Source organism: Etheostoma cragini, chromosome 13 (genome assembly GCF_013103735.1).
Source record: "Etheostoma cragini isolate CJK2018 chromosome 13, CSU_Ecrag_1.0, whole genome shotgun sequence".
NCBI classification, from domain to species: domain Eukaryota; kingdom Metazoa; phylum Chordata; class Actinopteri; order Perciformes; family Percidae; genus Etheostoma; species Etheostoma cragini.
In genome coordinates, this window is record NC_048419.1 from 1,057,895 (window position 1) to 1,080,444 (window position 22,550).

A 22,550-nucleotide genomic window follows, 5' to 3' on the forward strand; every position below is an offset into this window, starting at 1 on the left:
CCCCCCCCCCTCTCCCACCTAAGCAACAGAGCGTCTGAAAGGCAGAGCAGCTGAGGATTTGAATAGATCTGGGCTGATGTCTCCACTCCTTGGAAGTCTGATCTCGGGCCTGTACTGTACGGGGACAGCAGTGACTAAATATAGGGTCCAGGGGCCGAGACAGCGTCTTTCATCTGGCTCATTTCATTATTTATGCGGCAGCTCCATCCAAGCTGGACTCCTTGGTCGTGGGTCATCACTGTCAGTTGATCTGTCTGGGAGGTAAAACCAGCCCTGACTCCCCTGTCTGCTTCAATATTTTCATGTTCATCTCCAATGTTGTTGTGTAATTATTTTCCTGCAGCTGCAATCTTCAGGCAACTAAAAAACTGAACATCATGCTCTGCCTAATTGGAGAAATTGTAGCTGTGTGTTGCTGAGGTTGACTTGCAGTGAGACTAAATCTGTGTGGTGCTGTAGCTCATATTTATAGACTGTGCTGGGCTTTGTAATTACCCCCATTGCTATGGCTGTGTCTGTGAATCAGCCCTCTCCAGCTCAGTGGCCAGTTAGCCTCTGAAACAGGAATGCTAAATATATAGGTGCAGAATGTGCACATGCCATTATAGGGCAAACCTCACGTTTGGCTGCACTTCTGTTGTAGCCTATGTTTGTATTTCCTGTTCCAGAGTAAGTCATTTGCGTGATGCAGTCTTGAATCAAAAACCTAACAATCAGGAAGAAGCATTGTTGTTATGTTACCTTATGTGTTATGTTATGTGTTAATTATCACCCATAACAGTCAAATCAACACTTTTCATTAGTTTTTTCCTCACCCATATTACACAGACAGAGTACAGCACCCCAGCATCAGCTTTTTATTTTTTGTATAACTAACACTGCTTTACCATGTAATAGCTTATGGATGCGGGATGTCCCTACAAGCTGCAGTGTAAGACAGGAAGGCCCATATGATGCAATTGTCCAAATAAGGGGCAGTACAGAGGGTGGAGAGGGCTCTTCCTTCCATATGATGTCATGACACTGCAGCAGTTTGCTGGTGATAAGGAAACGAGTGCAACTTCACATCCACAAATGTGGTTGATTTGTCTTATCATTGTCCCGTATACGTGGAATGGTGAGAACAGCACAAACATGGAGTAGATAAGCTGTCTGTTCTGTTCCAGTACAGTATGTGTGATGTTGGTGCATGAGACCATTTCTGGTTATTATTGATATCATAAGGGTCATGTTCCAAGCATCAGCATGTTGTTCTGGGTGAGTGTACCTGAAGCACACGGCTTTTTTTCATGGCTAAAATGCTCCCCGTTCCTGAGTAAACACTCACTGTATCCGCCCCCCCACCTCCCCGGCTCCTGGCTCCCTCATTGATTGGCCTGGACAATTTATTAGCCATTGTGACAGTTTCCTGTACAGCCAGGGTCGACAGGGGAAGCGGAGAGGTATGCAGATAAAGTGCTCAGAAACATGCTGCACAATACCCATTGTGTTTTAATTGCAGGTTGAACTGTTACATCTCGAATGTTTGCCACATACCTTTTAGTGTGCGTGTGTGCTTTGCTTGTTATTCCACATGCATGTCCTGCTGCCCCCATCTATTCCCTCAGCATACTGACTAATCACATAACTTCTGGAAAATCACAAGCGGCAGGCTGAAATGTTCAACAACAAAAGGAAATACCAGTGAATTCCACATTAAAGCAATGAAACCTTTAACAATGGCTCAGCAGCCTTGAACTACAGCTTTCATCCATCTGTAAATGTCAGGTTTAGTTTCCACATCTTTACAGGAAATATTCGATATTTGACCAAAGAAACACAATGTACACAATCCCCCTTTAGACAAGTTGTTGTTACTCCGGGAAGAACAGTTTAGAAATTGAGTGACAGCGGCTGTCATACAGCGGCTGTGACTCTGTCCTATTTGTCTGGTCTGTGCTGGTCTAGCCAAGCTTACAGTAAGATGATGAATGTTACATGAACTCAGCAGGGGTCACAGCAGTTTAGGGTTCAGCAAATATCAAAAGTAGACGGTGTCAGACACTCATATGCTAAGTTTGACATGGTAACACATCACACAGACAACTGTCAGTTTTATTTACGAGGAGATCCTCTAACATCTGAGCAAAATGGGTAATGGGGGATGTGGGGTTCATGCTTGTGTAAAAGTCCAAAATTGCTGGGGCTCGGTTTGTGCTAGTGTTCCATTCCTGTCACCTCTACCCTTTAATATCACACCTGCGTTTCCATACACTATGAAAACTGATAATACTTGAAAGGAAAGATAGAAGGCCTACTCTTAATTAAACCCAAAGGACACAACACCTTGTAATTGTAAATGTAATTCCTCACTGAACATGTTGTGGTGTTAAAATATTAGTTTGCCATATGTTTGCATTTTGTATCAATACATGTAAAGGACCGAGCAGCCAATGATTTTTAGGTTCTATATTTTTGGACCAATACAGTTGTTTAGGGTAATGACTAGGAGCCCATTTTGGTTAGAAACTGTTTAGCCATCCTACCAGGTATATTGTAGATAATGTAGGTTTCCATTGCTGTGCTAATTCTGCACACTGTAGATGTTTGTGTTGGGGTATGGAGGTTGATCAATTGTAATGTCTTTAAATGCCTTTTGTCTTTGTCCCTCATAAAAGGCAAAATCAAGTCATTATTTTAAAAAAGTGTTGTCCCAAGCTGGGTATAATGTTGTCTTGCAATCTATTTTAAGGAATGTGAATTACTTAGGACGGCCAATATGAGCACAGTAAGATCATTACATGTAATAGTGCTGTCTGAGATACAGAGAGATGTTAAAGATGAGAGTCAATCTGCATTTTGTTCTTGCTGCAAACATGAACAGTTCTCTGGGAGTTCCCACTGAACATCTGACAAACCCATCATAGTTCACCAGTGGAAGTCAAGGGATCCTTTACAGAAGTGCAGCTGTGCCATCTAGTGGACACACTAACAAAGACCAAAGAGAGAAAACGCTACGATACATTTACTTGTTTTTGTTACATTAATATTACTAACACTCCCTCCATTCATACAGTGCATGGGCAACAATGGAAGACCCACTGTGATTGGTAGTGAAAGTGGAAATATGAGATGGATTTCCAGCAACTGTTAAAATATATAAGGAGATCCTCTCTCTTTACCTCCATTATCTGCATCCGTTGTGTTCCAGCCCGAGGCCGTTCTGGCCCTCATTAGGAGGCTGCAGCTGCATGCTGGCTGGGACAGTCATAGATGAGGGCTACTCTGATCTGATCCTCAATATGGATGCTTGGGCAGATTCATCTTATTCTGCCCAGGGTCTATAGACTAGAATTAGATGAAGATAGGGGGGTCTAGAAACTGGCCACATGAGCGTACAGTAGATGGTTGTCAGCTAAATTCTGGAGAATCATTAAGAAAATAAAAATAAATGGATGATAGTTATACAACAGCCATTTTTAAATCCAGGTGTTGTAAGGCCGTTCATTTTTCATGAATTAATTTACACTTATTATTAGATTTGGATTCTTAAAGGGTTTGATAACATTTGCCAGTGACATCAAAATTTAGAACTCAAAATAGTACAATATCTACTTCACAGTGTTTAGATAGCTAACTAACTAACTAACTAGGTAACCAGCTAACAGACAAATAGATAGATAGATAGATAGATAGATAGATAGATAGATAGATAGATAGATAGATAGATAGATAGATAGATAGATAGATAGATAGATAGATAGATAGATAAAAGCAAAATTTTCCAAGGTTTGAAGGAGGGGATTGCTCAGTAACAGTTTAACTTGCAATTTTATTGAAAAATGACACATTTCAATTCAGAAAATATACTGTATGTACTTTCATGTATACTGCAGTGCTCCTGAATGGGAGGTAGTATAGTACTAACTCTGTAACAGATAGGTAAACAAGTTGGCCAAAGCTTTTCTATTAAGATGACATGACTTGACTTCATCTGTTGAAAATACAATTTGATCCTGCATGGGTGAACAGACGAGCATTTAAAAAACATTTCATGGTCTAACTAAAGTGTGATTTAACAAGTTTTCTCTGCATCTGACATCAGTGTGAGGCTGTGAAGGGACAAAAATGTATATTTTGTCAACACCCGTAGTTTTTAACTTAACTCTAAATATTTACAGAATAAATTAATGGCATGGGTGCTTTTGCCCCCGCGTTACTTAATGCCATCGGTGCTCAGTTCCATTGTGGGCACAGATGCAGGACCCTGCTGTGGTGAGGGGCTTCCTGGAAACACACACACACACACATTTTAAAACATTGACTTACTTACTTACTTACTTATATACTTTAATTATTGATATTTAATGAGAATATTATATATTAGGTGACCATGAGTTGCCCTGTCGGTGCAGCTGCCTCACACACTAATCACCAAGCCAACAGAATGGAGAGAATTTGAACTCAGATCAAAACTTGGCTCATCTCTGCCTGCGAGATGCCAGAAAAACTACACTGCCAGTGGGTTACTGGGGCATGTGTGCAAATAAGGAGAATTTGCTCTTAACTGCATAAGGAGAGGTGCTATTCTGTAGTAATTGAGTTGAATAGTGAGAGTGCTATTGTTCAGGAAGGGCTCTCCAGCCCCTGGGACACTGACATTAATTCATTAATCCACACAAAACTCCTGCAACCAAATACAATTCTCAGAACTTGTTAATTTTAACATGCTGGAAAGAGCAAAATATTGTGCAGAGAGATGCTCTGTTTGTTCTGCTGTATCATCATTAATAAAGAATAAAAGGACAGTAACTAGCCACTCACTGTACCTTCGTCCAACTGCGCAGCCACCTTCCTGTCTTCAGCGATGTAGAGGGAGGTAATGAAGAAAAACAGTCCACCCAGGATCCCAACAAATGGGCAGATCAAAAGGCTGTACTTCAGACTGCGGAAGCTCCATTCAGGTGTTGCAGATCTAGATTTGCTTATAGCATCAGAGATCTACTGGCACAGGTGTGAAGACAGCTCAATGATACACAGTAAAAGTGGTTTACTCAAGCTCGCAGGAAGTAAATTATTATAGTTATTTCTCACCGCTCCTACTAGGTAAGGACTGCCGGCATCCCCCAGGAGATGAAGGACTGAAATCTGGAGAGCCTCAGCTGTGGACCTTCTGGTTGGCACGACAACATACTGAAGTAAAACATAAAATAAGCAACCAGTTAGCTTCAAGTTTCATATTTTGATTCTCTCTCACACAAGCGCGCACGCGGGCGCACACACACACACACACACACAAACACACACAAACACACACACACACACACACACACACACACATGTACACACATATACACACACACACACACACACACACACACACACACACACACACACACACACACCATTCAAACTCACCAGCAGTATATCAGCCAAGACAGCCCAGTTCAGTGATATCAATAATTCACCAAAGAAAATGAATACCTGAAAAGAGACATTTAAGGCACAGAGTAATAAGCAACTCATCAATAAATTCATTCATTACTCAATAACCACTTTAGAATTAACCTGCTGTTCAGTCCAACAGTCAGAGGCCTCCCCTCAGTTAATGGATCACCAACAAATTTTTATTTTGAGGGGGGCATGAGTGTGTGTATTAAATTCCATGTCAATCCATCCAACAGTTGTCAAGACATTTCTCTAAAAACTCAAAATGTAAACTTCTTAATGACGCTAGAGCTGAAGTAAGGGGACTTAATCAAAGGAACTAGGACTATGGACAAAAGTCCATGGCAATTCATCCAAAATTTGTTGAAATATATCGTGTGAAGTAGAGTAAAGGACTGCCATGCATACAGATGTATCATTTAGCTAGTGGACAGCAGTAAAGACACACGTTTGTCTCTTACGTAAGTGGCGGGAATGCTTGCTGACGCCACAAAGATGGTGATAAAGAGGCAGGGAGCGGATCCCATCAGGCCTACTGCGCAGATGAGTGGGTCGGCATTTGGGACCTTGTCCCTAAACCTTCTAGATAAACCACTGCCAAGACACGCTCCCACAATGCCCGTCACCACCGTTACAGCACCGAAGATATAGCTGTACAGGGAGCAGAGGCACACAACTTTGTTAAAACTGAATCCATTTTGAAGGCCATGCTGTGAATGGAGGGTGATGCTGCACCTGTCTATGGGGTTGCAGGGCTCCTGGACGCACGGCTCTCGGATTCCCTGGCTGACCTGAGCTCTGGACAGAAACGTAGGCATCCAGAAAGCCAGGGCTCCGGTGAGGAAGGCCGTAGCCGTCACTCCCAGTGATGACCACACATAACTTTTACTAGGGTTAGAGTAACAAAGAGGATTAGTAAATATGACTCAAAAATCTGATCTCTGTACACTTTGGGGCTGATGCAAGGTTTAATTAGAGCCTGACCAGTAAATCTACATGTTTGATGTTTATTTAAAAAAGAAAATTGATGATGTATGATTTTCTGATTTTTTTAATACACTCAATCAATATCTGTAATTGCCCCAACAATCCAGTATTAGCCAGGTATTAGTTTCCATGTCCTACTTTTTCAGAAGATATTTGACATCCTCCTTGTAAGAGCTCTGGCCTGTAACTCCCTCTCCGTGGGTTTCGGCAGCACCTCTGGGTGGGTTAGGGCAAAAGAAGACCAGCAAGAAAAGTCCCACTACACCCAAGATGGGAGTGATCTGACAACACAGAATTTTTTTAAAATAAATTTCACTCTAAATCTACCGTATATCAGTGCTCAGCTGAAGTGACTGGTGATGGAACTGTCCTCACCGTGAGAGCCCAGCGCCAGTCTCCTGTCAGAGTAGCAACCCCTGCCCCTGTAATGTATCCAAGACCACTGAAAACACAGAATGGTAAAACCAATTACGTAGTTACAATGACATAATCTTAATTTGACTTTGTTGGCCCTGATCTTGGGAGGATCTTGCAGAGTGAGACATACGTTTGTTGTCATGCTTTGTGTTAGAAAATGTAAATACTACATCTGAAACTCTTGTACTTTCTGGGTTATAATAACCATCTTCAAGCACCCAGGGACACATACCTTCCCAGACACTCAAGGCTAAACTTCTCCCCTTTCCTCTCATGACTGTTTCACTCCCTTTCACTATGGCAGGTAGAGTTCCTAATTACCTTCAAGATAGTGCAGCTATTTGGGCCATGGTAACCATGGAGAAAGGAGGGGGGTTTCAATGTGAAGACCGCAGAGTTCACTCCCCAGTGAATCTCTGTACTCCTTGGAGTATATGTGATTGGCTCCGTGCGCAAGTAAAACTTTGTTAAAGTGACTCCAGTGATTCTTTGTCATCTTTAGGTCCTTCGAGTTGGATCCCAACATCCCTTCCTCTCCCAGGTTTGGAACGCGAAAACCTTGCACGGGGGGAGTCAAGGACTCTCGTTGAAAAGACCTCCAACTGAATTGTTGAACATAGGCCGAGATTCTGCTGGTGTAGAGGAAGGGTAGCGGGATCCTATAGTGGAGAGACAAGATCTCTGGAGTCTAGGTGAGAAGAAAGTGACTCCAGTGATTCTTTGTCGTCTTTTGGTAAGACTGTTTCTCACACTTTGTTATCTCTGCATAGTAAAGCATTACAAAGGCCATGTTGTCCTTTCAAGTTTGTGTGCTGCCTTGAACCTGGAAGCTCCAAAATCGGAGACGTCGCCAGGACAAAAGAAGCAAAATTCCCATAATCCTTTTCACAATAACATGGTTGTTTACTGCATTGTTCATCTTTCTCATTAAATTTTCCAGCAGTATTGTTTGTAAATGCTGTTCTGTTGACCTGCAATTCTCAAATGCTGGAGTTTCCTGCCAGCAGTGAATGCACCATGCATGTTGGGTCCAAACAGTCCGTGCTTTCAATTGCATTACCGCACAACAGTACTTAAACTAATGGATTCAAATATGCAACAACAAACAGAAAAATGAAAACAGACAGTTGTGGACTTGAGATTTAGTTTGTTTCTGACCTTCCAACAGGAATAAAGAGGTAGAAGACACAGATCATGGCGCTCCGTTGATTCCCAACAAAGAGGTCACCAATGATTGTGGGAGCGATGGTGGAGTAGCTGGCCTCACCTATCCCGACCATGGCTCGCAGCAGCATCAGAAGCCAGAAGTACTAAAGAAATCAAGACAGCAGCATACTGTAGAGGCAGTTTAACCCTTCAGTCCCAAATACCAAAAAGATCCTCTTACTGGTTAACACACACCAATCTTATTTCTCTTATTATTTTTATCTATATTACTTAATGTTAAGATCCATGCTGCACTAAACAAACAAGAATTACTGTGTTGACTCGTGTAATATTTCCACATGAGATTTGCACATTTGCCACGTCATTAGACATTGATGTCATTAGACATTGATGTCATTAGACATTGATGACTTACACAGAAACATTTATTGAAGCTCTATCGAGGAGAATAGGGCCAGCAGGACATGTCAACAACAGTGTCGTGCCTGCCAGTGTCATGCCATCCACCTCTGAAGGTTACTTCCTGTTATTTAACCCTGGTTCCTAATCAGGAAACCATGATTACTCTAAGTTAACCTACGTCATGTTGCATGTTCCTCAGATCACATGCAGTACATTCTATGTGGAGATAGTCTGTCCAGGACAAAGTACAGTATATCTCCTCCGACCTGGGTGTCCAGGGGGACGAGGAGTCAGCACAGCTTTTATCACCTGCGCCAACTTGTCCTCCCAGAAGTTAGTAAGAAGGAAAAATCTTTCACATTTGCAGCCTGGGGGATAAGTTCCCCGACTATCAACTTCCATCTAATACTCCATGCACTGACATTCAGGGACATTTGTTTAAGTGCATGATGTGATCAACCGGTGGAGGAAGAACGACTCGCTACTGGTACCAGGAAGTGACACCTATGTTCCTTCTGCTTCTCTTCTTGTTTCCTGCAGTGTATGTGGACACATCTATTTCTCACTTACCGACTCAGTGACAAAAGAGCTGCCGACTGCAGTCACAAGCCACACACCCAAACCCCCAATCATGATGTATTTCCGGTTGTAGCGGTCCCCCAGGTAGCCAAAGAGAGGGGCCAAAAGCAAGAAACTGCAGATGAAAACTGCCAAGAGAATCAATAATGAATAATTCTGTATAACGTACATTGACTCACTCATTTCCAATTAATGAAATAATCCCACACTTGTGAAACTTTTCAAAATAAACATGTGTGTGTGTGTGTGTCTACCTTGCAATAACCCACAGTGCTCTGCAATTCACTTGCAGCATATATTGCATAACTGCATCTTAAGTAATGAGGGTAAAATGGGGACCTTCTAAAAATGTGTATGTGTGTATGAGTGTTTTCGGCATTATCACACCTGTCTGTATAAGTGCAGCTGTGCTGTCACTTATGGAGAAGAACTTCTGAATGTTGGGAAGGACACCTATTTGACAATAAAAACAATTAATGTGTAAGCGCACAAAATTAGATGCATTATATAGTGTTTGTGTGAAGGCACAGCGTTGTCACCTGACCTGCTATTGTGTACCGTTCGGTGTAGTTGAGCAAGTTGACGTAGCAAAGCACAGCTACAGCTACATAGGCGCGTCTGGGTGAAATGGCTGGTTTCTCCTTTTCCTCTGCCTTTGGTGTAAGTGATGAAAGGCTGTTCACAAAAGAGCCATAATGTATACTCGAGCCAGAGCCCAGACTCTTCCTAGGGACCGGTCTGTCCTTTGGCTCCATAGTGAGCAGCTCTTTTCCCCCTGGAAATGGAAAATAGGTTATCTAGATTTAGAAAAATCCTTTACCTTCTGCATTCTCTCCAAAGACGATAATGTTGTAGTGTGTGTGCACAGCAGTTTGGAAACAAGTCTTATTAGACAACTCCATAAAGCTCAGTGACAGGTCGGAATTATGCTCTGTTTAGAGTGGGGGACAATAACTTTTTAAAGTGGATACAAATGACAGTTCCTCTTCATAATAAGGTATAATAACGTCATTGTACAATAAGTGGCCGACTCTATTCCACTGTTCGTTCATCTACCTGGGACACGGTGAGATGTGTAACACATTTCCCTTGTCCCCACAAGCAATCTCGTTAAGGGGGAAGCAGTTAATGTGGCTTGTGGAAACACTTTAGAAATAACCCTTAAGACATATATGGTAATTGCACAACTATGTTAGAACAAAAGTGTCAAAATGTCAGAGAAAGGAGAAGAAGGGTTTTTTCTGCTACATTACAGTTCTTACCACACAACAGAACAGTAGATAATATAATTATGGAATTAGTTACACTTTTGAGCTCATTAAACATATAAAGACTATGAGTAGACAGTGTAAAATCCTGACATATATCGTCAAGTTAAAAACTACTTCATAAACATAAGCATAGGTTAGATCAAAAAGCAGCAAGACAAGAAATGTAAAATACATTTTTTTTTTTATTAAAGCATTTTAGCAACTATGTTCAAATGTGGTGTGAAAAGCCCTGATGCATTCAGAATTGCAGAGAGTGCAATGTCAACAATGACACTATTGTGCATTAGATATTTTCTCTAAACCACATAGTGGAATACAATTACACCAATACAAAAAACAGACTTGCCTACTTGTTGAAGAAGTCTCGTTTATGTTATTTCTCTCAGTTCATTCCATGCTTGCAGTTGTTGGAGGAAGGCGTAGCTCCCAGTGTGCCACTGAGACTTGAAGAAGCTAACAGAGGCCTCAGCTCTAGCATGCCTTGAGAGATATTAAGTTAGTGAAGGGACCAGCCCACTCGGGGTTGGTCATATGCTTTCACACAGATCTTCACTGTGATGAAATGCTGAAAACAAGCCACACATGTTCATCTTATATATATTTTTAGCTTTTTTAAATTCTTTTTTATAAAAAGCATTATATGCTACAGGCCTGATAAGTTTAACAGCTTTATACACACAGCTCACACAACAGAAGGAACAAAGGGCGAAGATAGTGCATGTGGCTGTCAGCAATAGATGAATATGCTCTGGCTTTTTTTTAGCAATGGTTCTGTGGTTGAAGCAGGAAATGTTTATAGGTTTGGATTTTTAAAATATGAGTCAAAATTTGTCTTATTGGGGAACGGTTGATTAAAAGGTGCAACGCATTCTACCTAAAATAACTTCTACTTTAAGAAGTGTATGCCAAAATACATTTGAATTTTCTAATAACATGGAGGATAGGACATTTTAATTGGAGCGCCCCATTAGAGAACCCATGAGGGTCCCATTAGAAAAATTCAACCTTGTCTCAGCAAAACTGTGGTTAGAAAGCCACTCAGCTGTTTAACTGGTGACACTGCCCTGGCAATTTATGTTCAATTTCATATGCATTCCTCTGTATAAAAATAATGTAGCCATATTAAAATGCTGAATAGCCTTAACTTCAGCAGTCAAGTGAGGTTGTGACTGTCAAAAATGGATCCTTTGTCCCTTCCGTGGAGAATTGTTTGTTTTCAGTTAGAATGTTCAGTACAGATATGAAGGGATTTTAATCTGTGATGTGAAGGATTTATGTCGACACAAACTTCATCAGTCATGCCTTACAGTTGTTTTTAAATCTCATCCTCATAAACTTACACCAAAACAAAATTCCTCTTCCACTGTTCACTTGAATTCAAGATTCATTTTTGAACACCTGAGCCAGATGTGTTATAGTGAACATAACTATTGCCATAACGTCCTTCACCATTTTCAGCTCGCCAAAGTGATCCTCAGAACAGCTGGTCACCTGTCAGATACTGGAGCTTCAAATCTTTAACACATTGGGAAATAAATGCCTCTGTTTTCTCAAGAACTCACTCCCAAAATTGATTTTTTTTTATCTAGAGAATTACTAAGAGACATAATGTGAATGTCTCAAGGTGGCCCTCTGAACAAACAGGAAAACACAACTTGTGGCCATAAAACCTAAAATCTACATTAGGTCTCACATTAACTTCTCTGTTTAGCCTGTGTATGTGTGTGTGTGTGTGTGTGTGTTTGTGTGTGTGTGTGTGTGTGTGTGTGTGTGTGTCTAGCATGCACTAGGCCCATGGTAATAGCGTGCATTGGGGCCTGGACCACTGCTTACACCACTGCTCCAACTATGTCAGCTATTTCAGTTGCTTTCTCGTTTTACTGCATCAAACATGAGAGACTTGATGGCAAACACCAGAGCCAGTCAGCCAGACGCATCCACCTCCAATGGACTTCCTCCTTTTCTTATTAACACAAGTGTGAGATCATATCTCACCTCCGGATGAAGACGTACTCATAGTGTTACGTGAGAACATGGCCGTTATCAACTGTAAGAGATGAAAATGTGAGCAAACTAAATTAAATTACCCAAACAACTGTGGTGGATGAAATGGCACTATGCATTTGTATGTTGATTTATTTATTATATTTTGTGCTTTTCAAAAATGTTATTATTAGTATTATGCTCCTCCCTGTTTTGGTATTATTAGTAGCAGTATTTAAAGAATGTGGTGAAGGTAATGGGAAGTACAACCAAACTTTTTTTGTTGAGGGTGTTAGGCTGACAGTTGTCGCCATCTAGTGTCTACATACATTACTTTGGTGATCATTTCCAAAAAGAGATGCAGAGTTGTATGATTGTTTCTGATTTAAGACCTTCAGAGTGAGTCTCATCCAGTGAGATAAGGGATTTAATGGATTTATTATGTTTAAGAAATTATGTATAAGTGCATCACAGCGAATGAAAATAGCAAATACTATAGCTACACATTATGTAGGCCTGTCCTTTGTCCAAGATTAATTCTCCACAAAAATCTGATTCATATGATCATTTACCCCAACAAATAGACCTGACTCTGCATGTAGGCTATGACCAGTCACAACGTAATCAATTGTTAAAACTTCTTAATTCTTTTCATGTTCTGGGCCTATTGCAAAAGGATCCACTGTTATCTCAAAGAGGTCCAATGTGTGACGAATCTTTATCTAATCCGGCAAGACACGCTGATCTCCTTCAGTTTTTTCATTCAAACACAAGGAAACTACATTATTTACCCCAAGAAATGCCATGACACTTTGTCCAAACCGGGTGGCTGAAATTGAGAAATCTGATTGGTTCTTAGCCATGGTATAATAACCAACGGAGATGACGTCTAACTGCTTTGCACATGCGTATCACGTCTGAGAACAGACACCAGATGAACTGATAGCGGGTGCCACAGAGGGGCGCTGTTCATCTGCACACACACACTGACATATAAATCAGCAAGGTATCCCTTCAAATGTATGCTTTATTCACAAGATGTTCACTGCTTTACCTTGCCGTCTGACATCCCTTTACGACGGGAACTGAAGCCTTATCTGACGTTACTCTCGTCAAAGCCACCACACTCCATTGACAAAAACAATAGTTTTACCTCCAGAAAATGGAGTTGCTGTTCTACTAGCACTGCCTCGATTGGTTAGTTGCTGGTTTCCTGCTGCCTCGGTCGGTTGGTTAGTTAGTTAGTTAGCTAGTTGGTTAGTAAGTGTTGTTTTGTGCCATTCTTTAAAGTTAGCCCTGTGCATTAGCCTAAGCAAAATGAACAGTCAGTGCTATAATAGGTGCTAGAGTAAGAGTAGGCTAGGCTAACGTTACCTGGTCTGTGTTCCATAGCAACCACCTCCTACAGTGCAGTCAGCCTGCCCAGGAGGGCCTAATGAATTGTTAACATGATTATTTAATCATACAAATCTAAATTGGAATGTGATTATAACTGTTATATTGTCATAACATAACTTTTTACTTAAGCCTAACTAAATTTTTAACGGTTTGCACACCATGAATTAAGCTAACCCAGTTAGCTAGCTAGTTAGTTAGTTAGCTAACCCAGACGGTTTGAACACCTTGAACAACATAATCTTGTGATGGAGTTAGTTGATTTTAGCAGTGTGTTTGACATCGTCCAACCATCTGCTGGTGGGCAAGCTGATCTCAGGGTTAGTCCAAGCCTCATTCTATGGATCAGTGCATTTCTCTTGAGTTGAATTTAACAAAGCCATTTCCTCCCCTATGTCTATAAATACAGGTGTCCTGAAAGGCTGTGGTTTGTCTCCCTACTGCATGATTGTCAAGCATCAGTCTCCACTCACATCTTTTCTAAGAAGGCATATGATACAGCCATGGTGGGGCTCCTTAAGCCTGACTTTCAGAGACAGGTAAGAACTTAAGTAAAAGGTGTTTTGACAATTTCATCGAGGTCAATGAGAGGAAGACAAGGGAAATGGCCAAAGACATATTAAGGAAAAATCTCCCCAAGGTTAAAAAGGACAATAATCATTCACAGAAAAAAATATTGACTTCACAAGTTAGACGGTCTTTATTTTATTTTATTTTATTATTATATTTGTGAGGGATATGACTTTTGCAACAAATCTAAGAGATGATTGAATTCGAAGATATATCCAGAAGATGGCGGTAATCCATCAATCAGGAAGCCGGCTGCTGTAGACTCATAACGACGAAGAAGAAGAACCAGCAGCCGGCCGTAGCAGGAGAAGGCGACGAAGAAGAATGACGAGAATGCTAAACGGAAAATAGAGGGGACGGAGTACAGTTTGGTGAACGAGAAATTAAGGCTGTTACCTAAAAATATTACAATTGAACATAGCTGCATTGCATTTGTTAAACTATGACAGAGCCTCAGTCAGTGCTGTTACTCAGGAGACAGCTTGCAGGTAATTAAAATTGGTGTTAACCGATGCTGGCTGCCTAACGCTAGCTAACGATGGCAGTTGAGCGAACGCTGCCGTTAGCTGTGTTTCAAACTGTTATTTCACTCTAAAACGTTACTGTCCCTGCTTTAAGGTTATAGCAGTGAATGTCGAGCCACTTTTCTCTCGAGAATTAAACTCCTTGACAATCAAGAGCCTTCAGGGTTTTGGGAGACCAGCTCGTTGAGATGTTTTTCTAATTTCAGCTGCAAGCCGCTGTCAGAAGTCCCAACGACTTTCTTTATTGGGCTGCTAAAAGCAGTTAGCCTAGCGTTAGCCTCCAGCTGGCTCGACCGACTCGGTGTGTGTGTTTACATATGTTTTAATCGGCATAACAAGTGGCGTTTTCCATTAATTAGACATGGCGTTTGCTTCTAATGTGACCAACGTGGTGTGTGTTATCATGCACATATTTAAGTAACGTTTCACTAGCTAGTTGACCCAGATTTCATGCTAACCACATTGAGTAATCAACATATTTAGCCAGCTCGCTACATCTCTATGCTACAGTTAGCTAGCTCGCGGCTGTCACCGTTGTTCCTCAACACTGAAGCTAACAATCTAAACGGTATTCGTTATTTTAGCAGAGTCAGCTGCGAATTAAATTTAGCAACCCTAATTTTAGCATCACTCCGAAAGCAGTGAGTCTTGAGACGTTTGATTTTGTAACGTTAACACCAATGTTAGCTAGCTACATTTCAGGTTTCGGTTAGGATTGTATTTTCCACAAGAAACCTTTCAGGGACATATTGTGCTCTTTTTTTTTTTTTAGTTTTCCAGCTATTCTGTATAGTCATTCGTAATTGATATATTTGAGTGAGATTTGATTGAAATGAGGTCAAGTTAATGGCATAGGTTTAAGTAATCAAGCAATAACCTCAACGTGTGAAGTCCCGGTCCAGGTTTAAACGGTGGGGGGGATCAGGCTTTGTCAAGTAATAATAATAATAATAATAATAATAATAATAATAATAATAATAATAATAATAATTATTATAATTATTATTATTATTATTATTTATTATCTAGATTCTAGAAGTGGTGCTCCGAGACTCTGGAACAAGTTACCCCGATATTCGCACTATTACAGAGGTTTCTCTTTTTAGGTCCAGACTCAAAACATATCTGTTTAGTCTGGCTTTTAATACGTAGCAGTATTGTGACAATTTCAATTTTTTGGAACCTTTTCTGATTTTACTGTTTTTATGTTCACTCTTTCTAGTGTATGATGCGATTTTACTCATTCTGTTAAGCACTTTGGATACCTGCTGGTTGCTGTTAAGTGGAATATAAATCAAATTTGATTGATTGTAAAGTTAGTGTGCCTAATAACTGAGAAATTATACATATCTAGAAAGCACTCCTAGTGCAAACCTCTGCCAATGATTGCCAACAAACAAATAATACTACATGTTTTGAAGTTAAACGTCTTCTTCTCAATTAGGTCTGCACCAAAAACTACCATGATATACAGATTCTTAAAGATTTAATTCCCTAATCCAGTTAATGTATTGTGCATTTCAAATAAAATCTGACTCATGACCACTGAGCTATGGCCACATAAATTGCAGCTACAATGCCAACTGTTGGGGAAATCCCCCCAAAGGTGGATCACTTTGAGTTAATGAGTGCATGTGATTTACTTTTGATTACAAATGTTCAATACTTATGGGGAATTTGCAAGAATGTTACACAAAATGAATGACTTTTTTTGGTGTCTAAAAATGTTTTTTGATGAAATGTGACAAGTTTCTTAAAAGTGACAGAAAATGTGTGGAGGGGGAATATATTGCATGTGTTTGTAAAATTCCATTGTAATCTAGATTTCTTGAATCTAGGAAGGAGATAATTTTTCTTTTATAACTACCTGTTCCGGAGTTAGGAGTAAAACGCAAGGTTCTTTTAAATGGCCACATATCAGGATTATCTACAAAAAATGAATCAGTTCATCCTAGACTTCTTGTGTAACATTCAGCCACATTTTTATAGAAGTATTTGAGATGTCATGGTAACCAACGATGGCAAATGGGACCAAAATCAGAACCTCTAAGGCAGTGCAAAACCCACAGGGTTTCATCTATTACATCTGAGTGACTGTCACACTCAGCATTTTGCCTGAAACCACCACTTTATTTCTGAATTGGGGCATAATCAGCCCAATCTATTAGTGGTTGTGGTTTAGTCTGTAGTGATTATTTAACCCATAATGCAAGTTGAAATCTTGCTGCAAAGTGCAATATATATCTGGAGATTATCCAATGAATGTGTGAGTATGAGTTGGCTTTGGACTATTAGGGTGGTGTGCAGTTTCAGCAACGTGCTGCTGCTGCTAATAGTCAGCCCCCAAACAAGGCCGCCTAAGACGAGACTTATGTTGTTGTGTCAGTCGTCAGAGAAGCCCATCACATCAGTCTATTAAACGTACTGTAGGCTCTATGATATGAGCCAATGGATAGTGACTTTGATTTTTGGCATTTGTTTTTATATCTAGAGCTGAACAAAAACCCAGTGGAAGGATTCTCAGCAGGCCTTATCGAGGACAACGATCTCTACAGATGGGAGGTCCTCATCATCGGGCCTCCAGACACACTGTAGTAAGTCTATCACTAGCCTCTTTTACACAGCTTGCTCAGGATGGGGAAAAAAGCAGCTTTCTGATTAGCCAAAGTCACTTATAACTTACAAAAAATATTGCGTACAATAGTCTACCTTCTGTTCCACTCACTCTCTCCCTTAAACACAGATGTGTGGGTGCTGCAGCGCCAAGACCGTGTTTGTCCTTCTCTCCACTGAAAATGCTGCTGCTGTAATGCATAAAGTTGGCGGTGGGTTAGTGGGTCCGGTCTGGTTCATGTGGTTGAATAACGGTGCGGATGGGCTCACAGATACTAAATGGCGACGCTGTCGTGTTACACGCATAAAACAATTCTCACCTCTTTTGCTCATGGAATTCCGGCATGCTATGTGAATTCGCACACCGGGCAGCGTTGCGCTGCCTTTGCTCGTATCTGTGTGAATAAAAAGAGCCGGCAGAATGGCAGACCTTCATTGTGGCGCTATTGTGGAATCCTTCTGTGAAAGGTTCCTATACACAGTATATAGTAGGAGGAGAGATGTATTCTTATATTCTTAATGCCTCTATTGCTTTGGATGTTTTGAAACTTGCACAAAATTCACCTATTATATAAATTTTTGTCTTTGGTCTTTTTTTTTGTTCACAGTGAAGGTGGTGTGTTTAAAGCTCATCTGACATTTCCCAAAGACTACCCTCTCAGGCCACCTAAAATGAAATTTATCACAGATATTTGGCACCCTAATGGTAGGTACATGTTTAGCTCACTGTGAATGTAGTAAGACCTGTTTGAGGAAGTGGAGGTTACATCTCTCTCAAAGATATAAATCTATTGTGTTCAATTTAGAAATCTTGAGAATGTTGCCTTTTGTGATGTGTTAATAACAAGAAATATTCCCACACGATGAATTAAATGAGAGTTCGTCATTGCAGTAGTTCATAATCTTCAGCTTTTCTTTCTCCAAATTAAAGTAAAAGTTGGGGAATCCTTTTCTGCAGCAGTAAGAGTCTACCAGAGTTACTTCAAACAGTTGTTATGACGGATACTTATTAGATATTATTACTGAAATGAGGTGAAAATACGGTTTTGATATAAATTATATTCTAGTCACAATTACAGGTTTTGTTATAGTGTTTACTAAATGCATTTGTCCATTATTAATGTAGCATCATCATCAACAGCTATATAGAAAAAAAGAGTGCACCCTTGGCGTTTTTGCACATGTTGAATTGAAAATAAAATGTTTTTTTCTTATTCTTCTTTTTTAAGCTTTATAAAGTTAAGACAATTCAAATAAATTACGTCCTGCAGAAAAGGACGAGAATAACAGCCTGGAGTGGCCATTGAAAAATGTAGATGGCCTTCCGGTGCCTTGGTGGTAGGACTTAAGAATAGCTGTTCACTCCCTGTTGCAGAGCTTTTGAACAGAACTTGATTAGCTTTGCAAGGAAGAATGGGGAGGAGTTGGATTGTTGAGGTGTGCTGATAGATCTATGCACATACTGTAGACTCACGGCTGTAACTGCTACCAAACGTGCCTCCGCTGAAGATGGACTCAAAGCGAAGGCAGATATTTTTCATAGGCACTGTCTATAAACAGTATCATTATTCAGTTTGTTAGCCAATAGGCCAAATGTCATATAAATAAATTGTTATTAAACACCTAAACATCATTATAACAAGCCATTTTCTGCTTAATAAATTATATTGTACATGTGTTTTTCCCTCCAGTTGACAAGAATGGAGATGTATGTATTTCTATTTTGCACGAGCCTGGGGAGGACAAGTACGGCTATGAGAAACCTGAAGAGCGCTGGCTGCCTATCCACACAGTGGAAACCATCATGATTAGTGTTATCTCTATGCTGGCAGACCCAAATGGGGACTCACCAGCCAATGTGGATGCTGCAGTAAGTTTCTTTGTTGAAAAATGTTGATTAGAAATGGTGTCTGCATCAGACAAATGTGCTTTATATGAAAATGAATCAACTCAATTGTCTTTGCTTTTTTCATCTGCAGAAAGAGTGGAGGGAGGACAGACACGGCGCATTCAAAAGGAAAGTTGCCCGTTGTGTACGAAAAAGCCAAGAGACTGCGTTTGAGTGATATTTAGCAAGGATCTAGCTTCACGTTTTCAGGGCAAGTATTCTTCACTTTAACCCTTTTAAACCCTTTGGTTCACTAACTTCAGCTCTTCAAAGATGGCTGCCTGTTGCATCCGGTACACCTTGTCACTCCCCGATGTGAGACGAGTGCAGATTTGAGTTGTGCATGCGGCACTTTGCGACATGTAGCATACAAGATGCTAACAAGAGACTTCTATAATGACAACCCAGAAAAAATGGACCTACTGCTGGCTACAAGTTAGCATCAAACACAACAAAGGCTGTCAGTTGAATGGTGTTGTCAACTCAAATCTGCACTCGACTCACATGGGGCAGGGACACATTTAAATGCAAATGTCTTGTAGTTCAGTTGCCATGTTTATTTGGTACACCTAGCTAAATCTAATTCAACAGTCCTGTTGAGTCAACGTTATGGCTGTTTTAGAGGATGTTGTTTGTGGTCTAGTGCTGTTGAATTGTATTGTAAAATTGAATCAACAGCTGTCTAAAACAAACAAAAGCTAACCATTTTATTCAATTTGAATGCCGTCCTGCAATTAATTCCATAAAGGTAGCATTGATAAGCAGGACTGCTATGTACTGTACTGGATTTACCTAGGTGTGCCTAGGGCTGGGTACCAAATTCTGATGTTTTTAGCCAATAAGCGTGCAGCATGCTCTTACCAAGATCTGATAACACTTGTGATAGGCTGCTAATATTACACGCTGTAGATGCGTGCAGAAAAACCACTTGCTATACACAGAGACGGGGCTCACGTGTCTGTGGGTTGTATTAGGGAAAGCTGGATTACAGTATGTTTGTGAAGAAGAACATTACACTTACCATTCGGTTCAGTTAACACTTGTTTTGCACCGTTTTTAAGATTTAAAGATAATTGTGAAAGGCTGATGGGTGTTGCTGTATTGGGCTCAACCACTGCACTGTAGATCTTCTATGGCTGTAAATGGAATGGGGATCAATTTTAACACCACTACGACCACATACAAACCAATCCTTGATGTTTCTGTTTGTTTTATGTTATGTCAAGCAAGTTAAGTGATATTTCCTTGATAGTGGCATTAGAAATTAATTTTGTGACAGTATAACTGTCCAGTCTTGTATCTGTGCCGGTTTGTTCATGTTATGATTGGTCTAGGTGCTTCATAAGAATTTAGTTTTGGTTATTTTTTGTGTTCTTTCCCACAGGTCTCCAATTGAAAATCAACACGGCACTGTTTCCTGCACTCTTCCACCCTGTCGCCAGGCTAGTCCTCCTTTTGTTTTGGCACAAACAGACTGGCTACTGTAGGCTGCAATAGAACAGAACAGTGACTACCAAGGCTGACAGGAAAAAAACGCCAAGCAAGTGCCAACTCAAAACAACAACAAAACCCAGAAGATGATAAAACATTTTTCAAGTCTATGAACTGCTTCAACATTCAGGAAGATATTGTAAAGACATGTATATAGCACAGACTAAACAGGATAATATATAAGCTCCCCTTCCATCCATCAACACACTTAGACCAAATGAATAGTGCTGGTTGAAATAGTCTGTCCATATTTCCTCTCTCAACTCCAGCATGCATTCATTCTCTTTAGATTGTTTGAACAGGTCTTAATATAAAGAGAATCGTGATGCTGTTGGAGGAAAGTCACCCGTGAACAGCTCGATTGGTTCAAGCGAGATGAATGACGTGACTGATGGAGGGAATACTGCCATATTAGAATACACAGCTGTTCTTTAACACACTCAGAACTCAACCTCAGATGTGTACCTAGGATTTTTTTTAAGTCTTAACCATCCTGCTCAGTCCACTGAAGAAATGCAACATACCCCTTCATATGTGTGCATGCTCAATTTTGTTAATCTTTTTTCAAAAGTGCCTCCTAATAAAATGCTTGGCCACTTCACCCTGCATGGAACAAGTGTTAAAAAATGTGGAACAAAGATAGAGAAATTGTGTACCACCTATGTATTTAATAGCCAGTACACAGGGAATCTGTATAATTAGCGTATTACAACAATTTGGTGTAGCAATAATGCCCCTTGTATGAAGTGTACACATGTTCATTTTTCCTATCCTGATACAATTTGAGGTCCTCATCTCCGATTATCTGTTATTTTAGCAGCCTCTCGTTTCCTTGTCTTTGTTGTCTTTAGTAAGAATTGCAATGCATGCTTTATTCAATTTTTTTAGTTTTTTGCTGAATGTTTCTGGTATTTTGTTTGCGATTGAGAGTTTGTGTATTCTGTGTGGGTGCCCATTTTGTTTTGTCGTTTTTACCCTTGATCCACAATCTCACAATTATTCTGCTCACTGAACTATGGCAGTTTTGCCTAATGTACAAAGACAAAAATACTGATGTATATTTTTCATGTTATGAAACCTGTCACCTGTAGTAAGTTCTTCTAAAATATGACTTTTTTTTTTCAATATTTACATGCGTATTTAATTCAGGTATGTTTTGGATACAGCTTTAATTACACATTGGGTACGGTAGAGACAACAGAAGCCTTTCATACACGCTACGTGGTTTCATTGCACAAGGCACCTGGTTTGTGTCCCAGTACGAGTTTAAACTTCAACGACATCTGTTTTTTCAGCAAGATCACTCTTCAAATCATATATACAATATTCTTTACTTAGAGTATATCGTGGTGTTAGGGCAGTGTTTTCTAAACTTTTTACAGTCCCAAACTTCTTCAGACGCTAAACCTTTAGCCCCCCCCCCCTTTGTGTGAATTCTTTTCCCCTCCCATACACTGCCTACTTCACTTTGCCCCCTTTGGGAAACAGTGATCTAGAGGATTGTGTCTGCTTTGCTAATCCAGTGTTTTAATAATGTTTATTTTAAACTTTATTAGTCCCACAAGGGGAAATTACAATTTACACTCCGTTATTACCCACAGTCCTGAATTACACACACACATGCTCAGCACTTATACATACGTTTTTTTTTTCAGTTCCTAATGAAGCCAGTGTCCAGCTGATGGCATTTGAATTGTGTCACAAACTGACTCCCATAATATCTTAGTTTTTATTCATTATCTGCTCAAGTAGCTTATATTTAATGTTCCAGTAGGAAAGTGAGATTCAACCATGATAAAGGTAAAACACATCTTATCGTAACTTATTTCCACCAGA

At 40.2% G+C, this 22,550-nt stretch overlaps 2 protein-coding genes across 3 annotated transcripts; one reads left to right on the forward strand and one right to left on the reverse strand.

The window, feature by feature from the left end:
* Nucleotides 1-3,927: 3,927 nt before the first annotated feature.
* On the reverse strand, nt 3,928-10,863 carry spns3 (spinster homolog 3 (Drosophila)). Of its 2 annotated transcripts, none has more exons than XM_034890556.1 (13): nt 10,597-10,863; nt 9,524-9,754; nt 9,367-9,432; nt 8,971-9,107; nt 7,990-8,141; nt 6,790-6,856; nt 6,553-6,695; nt 6,163-6,315; nt 5,889-6,078; nt 5,398-5,463; nt 5,074-5,172; nt 4,809-4,980; nt 3,928-4,266 (listed from the first exon to the last, which is right to left on the reverse strand). In XM_034890556.1, the coding sequence occupies exons 2-13, from the start codon at nt 9,732-9,734 to the stop codon at nt 4,196-4,198; spliced, it is 1,527 nt and encodes a 508-aa protein (XP_034746447.1). In that variant the 5' UTR covers nt 9,735-9,754; nt 10,597-10,863; the 3' UTR covers nt 3,928-4,195. The 2 variants fall into 2 exon arrangements, with proteins under 2 accessions (XP_034746447.1, XP_034746448.1); XM_034890557.1 differs by having other exon boundaries at nt 10,601-10,736.
* Nucleotides 10,864-14,431: 3,568 nt separating this feature from the next.
* ube2g1a (ubiquitin-conjugating enzyme E2G 1a (UBC7 homolog, yeast)) lies at nt 14,432-21,841 on the forward strand. Its single transcript, XM_034890400.1, has 6 exons — nt 14,432-14,686; nt 17,214-17,316; nt 17,944-18,041; nt 19,027-19,205; nt 19,315-19,434; nt 20,608-21,841. The coding sequence occupies exons 1-5, from the start codon at nt 14,641-14,643 to the stop codon at nt 19,399-19,401; spliced, it is 513 nt and encodes a 170-aa protein (XP_034746291.1). The 5' UTR covers nt 14,432-14,640; the 3' UTR covers nt 19,402-19,434; nt 20,608-21,841.
* The last annotated feature ends 709 nt before the right edge of the window (nt 21,842-22,550 follow it).

What these genes read in the sequence shown, in the direction of transcription:
- spns3 (XM_034890556.1), bottom strand. Translation starts at nt 9,734, where the DNA reads ATGGAGCCAAAGGACAGACCGGTCCCTAGGAAGAGTCTGGGCTCTGGC. An exon ending in ACTGGCGCTGGGCTCTCACG is followed by an intron (nt 6,696 to 6,789) that starts GTGAGGACAGTT and finishes CTGTGTTGTCAG; the next exon opens with ATCACTCCCATCTTGGGTGT. An exon ending in TCTTGGCTGATATACTGCTG is followed by an intron (nt 5,173 to 5,397) that starts GTGAGTTTGAAT and finishes GTTTTACTTCAG; the next exon opens with TATGTTGTCGTGCCAACCAG.
- ube2g1a (XM_034890400.1), top strand. Translation starts at nt 14,641, where the DNA reads ATGACAGAGCCTCAGTCAGTGCTGTTACTCAGGAGACAGCTTGCAG. An exon ending in GGGCCTCCAGACACACTGTA is followed by an intron (nt 17,317 to 17,943) that starts GTAAGTCTATCA and finishes TTTTGTTCACAG; the next exon opens with TGAAGGTGGTGTGTTTAAAG. An exon ending in AGATATTTGGCACCCTAATG is followed by an intron (nt 18,042 to 19,026) that starts GTAGGTACATGT and finishes TTTTCCCTCCAG; the next exon opens with TTGACAAGAATGGAGATGTA.